Here is a 6,851-nt window from a genome sequence, read left to right on the forward strand (position 1 = left end):
CTCCCCCTCGGCCGCCATTGCCCGGCGCCGCACTTCCGCTTCCGCCTCCGCCGCGGGGCATGCCGGGCCGCAAGCGGAAGTGCGGCGACGGAAGCGGAGGTGCGGCGCCGCTGCAGGCTGCGGGCGGCGCGATGGAAGCGGGGCGGCACCGCGGCCTGTACAAGGCGACGGCGGCCCCGGCCTGGAAGGAGACCTACCGCCGGGTGAGGGGCGACGCACGCGGTGTGTCAGGCAATCGCGCCTTTGCCTCCCTGTGGGCCCGCAGCGAGGGCGGGGGCTGCCCCGGCGAGGTCGTCCGTCCGCTTGTGCTCAGCAGCGGGCGGGGGCGGCGGAGCGCGGGGGTAACCTGCTGCGTTTCTTGTTGCAGCGCTGCCTGGAGCGGATGAAGAGCAGCCGGGCGCAGCTGCTGGACAGATACCGCCGGGCCCGGGAGCGTGGGCACGCCCGGGCGAGGGGCGCACTCCTGGCCCGGGAAGTGATGGAGGAGGAGTGGCAGGCCTTGCGCTCGGCGGGGACCGGGCCGCCCTTGCTCCGCGGAAAGGAGGAGCTGTCACAGGTCAGCGGGGCCAAGCGGCAGGAGGGGCGCTGAGGCATCCCAGGTTCTCCCTGTCTGGCGCGTACAAGCTGCCTTGCCACCCCTCACCAGGGGACCTTTACTAAGAGACCAAACCTTTACGTGTTTCTTGGCTCTTTCTACCAAGACCGGCTGCCGTTCCTGTCGCACGCGAGGTTCTCGGCTGTTGCGGTGTCAGCTTCAGAGCTCACTTACGTGGTTCTTGGGCTTCTGCCTGCTAATCGAAAGCTGTCTCAGGGTAACAGAGATGCAGTCCTCAGACTTTCCACCTCCAGCCTCACGTAGAGCTGTTGCTATGTGTAGCGATCGCCAAGTTCCCTCCTCTCCGGAAAATCTATGGAGTTGTAACAGGTTCCTGCTGAGATGGTCTTAGGACATCTGGCTGATCAGGATGTGCCCAGCTCAAAACTTCAGAGCTCACCCAACCTTAGGTGCAATTGCTAACATCCGGGAAGTGGCCTATTAGGTTCAGCAGCTGCATGTCAGTCTTGATTCTGGTCTTTCTTATCCTTGTTTTTTTTAACGACCACAGCCCCGTACGAATGTCACCACTAAAAGTGCACCTGAAATGCTGGACTTTAAAGGGTGAGAAAGAGGAACTATTTGCTCTTGTGTGTTCTTACACAGACACCAATGTCATATAAACAGTGAAGCTTGTGTCACTTGTAAATGTTTGCTTGCTGGGAGTGCACAAGGGAAGTCCTGATGATTTCCACTCCTTAAGTGCACAGGCAGTGGAATAGGTTGACTTTGATTTGATTGTACTGGGCTGTCGGGTGCTAACGTGCTAATTTTTGCAGATGTTGTGAAATAACACTCCCCGCTTGCCCTAAAAGGAGGAATACTGACTGACGTATATTTCAGATGTTGGAGGACCCTGATGAATTAGCCGTCCTGGAGGAAATCCAACAAGAGCTGATCTTGCAAGGTAGCTTTTCAATGCATGTATTTCATTACTGACAGGAATGCCCAGTGAATCATAATTGGGGCCATGGCTTTAAACCATCTGTTTGTTTAAAGGTAGATTATTTCCTTGGGTCTTGTAGATCACCTGATTGGAAAGCCTGTCTTAAATGACCATTCCAAAAACAGCAGAGTTTTCAGTCTGGATGGGTTAGAGGCTGACGGACAGCAAAGGCTTGGACTGTCAGCAAGACTTCTCATTCCCTTTCAAGGGTTGGAAGCTCCTTTTACTCTTCTCCCTGAGAAGAGTAAAAGACAAGTACAGACTTGACCACCTGACAGTCCCAGCTGCACACAGCAAGTGCTCTCTAGCTTTATATTGTAGTGTCTCAGATGAGAGCACACAGGACTGAAATCCAGACTTAGCCCAGTAACACTAGTGAAGCACTCTCTGATCCTTGAATGGCAGGTGCTACACACGCACAGGGTAGGTCCAGCTAAGGGCTTTAATTCGGTATCATGAATAAATACTTAAAACAGTCAGAATCCCCTTGTAGTTTTGAGGTTGATCTAAAGAACAAGCTACAAATAGGAACCAGCTCAGATCTCACCATGCGTGATGGCTGTTATTGCAATGCATTGACAGTTTCCTCTTTGTCAAAATGTCTCTCGACTGCTGACAGCTGTGCTTTCTGTTACAGAACAGTTAACCATAGGAGAATATGAACAGAGTTTGCAGTTTGATGAAAAATGTCTCAACGCAATGCTTGATGGCCTGGATGCAGGGAGCAAGGTTATCTGTCCCGTGTGTAAAAGGTGAGGTAGACCTGGGCACCAAAGTGATTTGCTTGAGAATATGTTAAGTAGGTCCTTGTGAACTAGTGAACCTCCTGAATTCACCCACTTACATGATGCTCTCAAAAGCCTGAGCATACTCTCTAACTGCAGCTGACAGCATTAAGTTTAATTTGTGCTGTTTATAGCTAAGAGATGCATGGGTCGGCTACAAGCGAAGTACAGCCACTTCTGCTATGGAACACAATAGAATATGCTGCCTGATAGCTTAAACAACAGGCATCTCATCTCTGGTGAGACAGGCATATGCACCTCTTCCATGCCATTCACTGAAATACCATGGTGTGTGCTACAAGAGGTCAAGGGGGATTGCAGTGAGTTCACCTACTTGTCTCCTGGTAGAGACAGTTGGCCCCTGTTGCATACAAATTGCATCAGTTAAAAAGCAGACCTGTTTTTCTAAGGCTTTCAGTTGCTACAAGATTCCTACTGTGAGCAATGTTGTATGGTACTTAACTTTAGTTTTGCTAGAATTCTTTTATCTTCTTCCTCAACTGTTCTAGCTGTCTCTGTCCAGGTACTCACTGTGTCCTGTTTCTAGGAATGACCTGACTGTGATGAGTCACTTGGTTTTATGCCAGTGTGGATTATACATCTGCACAAAGGTATGGCAAAATTCAGATGTTATGCAACTCCTGTCTGAGTGAGGCTGATGTAGTGCAGTCACACTTGCACACAAAGAATCTCAGTGACTTGTGCTGTATGTGATGAAGAGATGGGTACTCAGAGCTGTGGTTCTCAAGCTATAGCCTCTTCGGGGCCCATAGAATGGAGCAGCTGGAGAACCAAGCTGTACAGGACTGGGAACAGATATATGCCTGTATGTTCCCTCTCTGCAATAAGCAAAAAGTAGAAATACAATGTAAATCTTTGAATCCGCAAATGAATCATGCAGTGTGCGCCAAGAGAACCCGCCCAAGGTAACTGAACTATAAATCATTCATCTTGTGCCTTCAAGGTAACTTGAAGAATTATTTGTTTTAGGATATGACAGAACAGAAGCTCCGATCACTTCTAGAAGACAGTTTAACAGAGCATGGCCATCATTGTCTTCACAATCCTGAGTTTTCCATTACTAGCGGAAAGGAGGAAGAAGCCAGCCTTCTCATGAGCTGTCCGGTGAGTCAAAATGACAGTCATGCCCCTGGGAAGCCCAAGTGAGGAAGATCATCTCATTTACACAGACCACACAAAACCCTGTAAATGACTGCATTTATAGACTTGTAAGGGAGAAAAGCAGCACAACTTCACTTTGGAAGTGTGTAGGTTACAGGTTATGGCCTTTTCCTCAGCAAAGTGCACAGAAAAATGTTTAAAATCCAAAAGAAACTCCTCTAAATCCCAAGCAGAAATCCACACAATAGCTGTTCTTTAGGGATGAGGTACTGTTCAAGTAGCAGGTGACACTTAAGACAAACCAGAGCTAGCTAGTAGCTTCTAACCTTTGGGCTTGCTGCTCGCATCTATTGGTTGTATTACAAATTGGAGTGGCATTTGACTTCATTCAAATTGCTTCTGGGCAGCCTGTGAATCTAATAGACCTGCAATTCTTAATCTCATCTCCCAAAGATCTGCGATTCCTGGACAGTCATCCTGTAATAGATTCAGCTGGTCTTCATGGACCAAATTTCCAGCAAGGTAAACTGTTCTGAGGACTTCTTCAGGTGGATGATGCCTCATACATATTTTTAATGCATAGAATTGTGACTGATACCTGACAAAGCACTGTTTCTTGGCTTATGTTGCACTGCACTTTTGATAATAAAATGAATATTTTGAAATAAGATGGGATGTTTGTGGTGAGGTGCACATCAAGATTTTTTCTTGGAAGTAGCTAGCCTTGGCTAACACGAGCACTGCACTCTTTAGCAAGTTACTTCTTTTTCTTTCATGGTACCTGAAGCCCTGTAATGTGCCCTGCAAGTGACCTTTAGTCTTGTCATCTTAGAACAGGGGTTTGGATACGGCTGACAACTTACAAACAAGTTGCTTTTTTTAACGGGACCAAATGTGGTCTTAGTGATGGTTATGCAACCTGAGTCAGTACCCAAGGAAGGGTACAAACTGGCCAGTGGGTAGCACCAGTTGTTAGAAGACCTCATTATGATAATTCCTAGTAACTGCATTTCTGTGATGATAGCTGCATGAGTAACTGCCATTGTGTAGCTTTTACCCACTTCAGTTTCAAGGCAAAAAAAAAAAAAGCATAAAGGAACAGCAAGTGTTACTTAGTGGAATTACCCTTACTTGCTGCCTTTAGGCAAGCATGTTTAGGAACTGACTTAGGCTGTAACATATGTGGCATTAGAAAGAATGTAAGGCAGTGTCACTATCTAGTGTGTGTTGAAGTTATAGGCAGGTCTGCTTCAATTTAATGATACAAAGGTGAACACTGAGAAGTGAGATCAATTTTCAAGATCACCTGTATAACAGCACAACAGCCTGTTTGAGGATATGCTTATCTGCTGGTTCTCAGCTGGCCTAGTCAGGGTTTTTCAAACTAAAGATGCATCTATGCCTTGAATTCTTCAATTATGACCCAGTAGTTTTTGTTCTGCATTGAGTGAGTGAAACATATAGTATACACAGGTACTTCAGCCTCCAGACACTACATAAAGCAACAGGGAAAGGGGTTTTTTTTTTTGGCAGTTCTGATAACTATGTCTATGAAAACTCAAACAAGCCCAAGGGTGGACCAGAGGATTTAATGTACCTCTCTGGGAGCTACTAGACCAGGCATAGTTGACATACTGCAAGTGCTTCAGTCCATTTTTAACATGGAGAAAAGTGAAGAGGCTAATGGAAGTGATCAAAAGCTCAAGGCACTCTCATACCTGAACAAAACAGAGAAAGACAATAGTTTGGTCCCTGTGCAGAGAAAATTGGCTCATGGACTGATTTGCTGGATGATGCAGGAGCAGATAGAATTGATATATACCTGGGCTCACTGTATTAAAATCTAGCAGCTCCTGTCAGGTGAGCAAAGACCCCTGCTAATGTAACTAGTCACTTTGTCTTTCAGGCAGGTGCCTGGTTCTGTCTTAAAGGCAAAAGTTGCTGATCTCTGCTGCAACCAGGTGATTGGAAATTAGTAATTAGCAAATGAGTGCATAAATGTAAGTCAGTACACTGAATGAAGAGTTAGGGACTTGGCAGCTGAACTGACTGAAGTAGTGAAAATCAGTTCTGCCAGAATAAAATGCAGGCACTGGCAAGCTGCTGAGTAGCAAGAGGGAAATGATTGGTGCTACACAAGGAAGTGCAAGACTGGATCTATGCATCCTTAAATGAAAGCATCAGATCATATTGGATTACTATTCCAAGTCGGCTTAGTCTGGCCCACCTTCATTTCTTTTCAGTGAGTCATTCAAATAAATCCAATTAGCATCATATTAATAAAAGCTATCCCAGGACACTTCAGTGGGTTTTACATAGTTAGCAGAAATAGGAGGGGCACCCTGCAGGGATTTGCTAACAGGGATCATGACAGATGTGGCATTCTGTTCACTAGAAAACAATCTGTTCATAATAGATCAGCACTGCCTCCTAGTGGCAATGGCTTTCAGACATTGGTATGCCTAGAGATGAAATGCTTCCCACCTTGTCTCCAATCCCCTTCTGAAACCACCTATACTAGTTCAACATTAGTTAAGAACAGCTTAACTGAGGAACACGCTGCCATGAAACAGAACACTTTAAAGCCCAACTTTCTTCCTCATAATCCACAAAAAGGCCTAAGACCTCCCAGTGAGTTTCTCTAACAAAATCATGCCAGTCAGACAATTCACGCTACTCCTTGATAAGTGAGAAAACAAGAAAAAGAATGCTATTCCATACTGACATGTTGAACAAGTTTTATTCTTCATATCATTGTATCTTTACTTCTTAAGTGTACAAAACAAGCAGAAGTAGTGAAAGGTAATCACTGGCAAGAATGATGCAAAACTGAACTTTGGCTCGCAACATAAATTACATCTGAAATACAGTTATTGAAAGGAGTTAGATAATCTTTTTCCATGATATATCTTCCATAGTTAAACTTTCCAAAGTTAAACTTACTGTTGGTACCTGATGTCAAGCTATTCAGCTCTTGCCAGTGAAAGCATACCCACATCTGAGGACTTTTGACTTCAGTTTTTTAAATCTACCGACACTTGACAAAACCTTTAAGGTCTTCGAGAAACTTAATATACTCCTGGTGTTCCAGTGCTGTGCTGAGCTCAGTTAACTCATCAGCAAATGTGTTGTCCACTCCACGATCAGCCAGGAAATCCATTAAATGGTCATACAGAGCCTGCAAGGAATTACAACAGGTACAATAATCCAATTTGTTCTGTGACCAAAAAAAAAAAAAAAAAATGGATAGTCTGCGCCCTTTTTGTTTTAAATCTTGAGCTTTTAGAAGTTTTTCTTTACTCCCACAGCTGCCCTTAAAGGAGAAAGTGCCTTAGTGCCCTGCAACATTAACCCAGTACACTGTAGTCTGGATAGCTTCTTGGCCAAAAAAAAAAAAAAAAAA

General features: G+C 45.3%; 3 protein-coding genes across 4 annotated transcripts in view; 1 reads left to right on the forward strand and 2 right to left on the reverse strand.

Moving 5' to 3' along the window:
- The window catches only part of NUP88 (nucleoporin 88), an 11,737-nt gene extending 11,719 nt beyond the window's left edge, over positions 1-18 (reverse strand). The window contains exon 1 of the mRNA XM_019545292.1: positions 13-18. Within this exon, the coding sequence (XP_019400837.1) occupies positions 13-18 (6 nt within the window). The remainder of the gene's footprint in view (positions 1-12) is intronic.
- A 71-nt stretch (positions 19-89) lies between these two features.
- On the forward strand, positions 90-6,307 carry RPAIN (RPA interacting protein). 2 transcript variants are annotated; one of them, XM_019545442.1, is made up of 7 exons: positions 90-203; positions 368-556; positions 1,439-1,502; positions 2,179-2,293; positions 2,874-2,937; positions 3,317-3,451; positions 6,062-6,307. In XM_019545442.1, exons 1-7 carry the CDS (start codon positions 132-134, stop codon positions 6,068-6,070), a joined length of 648 nt encoding a protein of 215 aa, XP_019400987.1. In that variant the 5' UTR covers positions 90-131; the 3' UTR covers positions 6,071-6,307. The 2 variants fall into 2 exon arrangements, with proteins under 2 accessions (XP_019400987.1, XP_019400986.1); XM_019545441.1 differs by lacking the exon at positions 6,062-6,307 and adding an exon at positions 3,902-4,118.
- C1QBP (complement C1q binding protein) overlaps positions 6,173-6,851 on the reverse strand; it is a gene marked incomplete at its 5' end in the record, with an annotated part of 5,310 nt that continues 4,631 nt past the window's right edge. The window contains one exon of the mRNA XM_019545443.1: positions 6,173-6,626. Coding sequence (XP_019400988.1) covers positions 6,477-6,626 — 150 coding nt within the window. The remainder of the gene's footprint in view (positions 6,627-6,851) is intronic.

This window comes from Crocodylus porosus, unplaced genomic scaffold (assembly GCF_001723895.1).
Source record: "Crocodylus porosus isolate Cpor-Errol unplaced genomic scaffold, CroPor_comp1, whole genome shotgun sequence".
NCBI classification, from domain to species: domain Eukaryota; kingdom Metazoa; phylum Chordata; order Crocodylia; family Crocodylidae; genus Crocodylus; species Crocodylus porosus.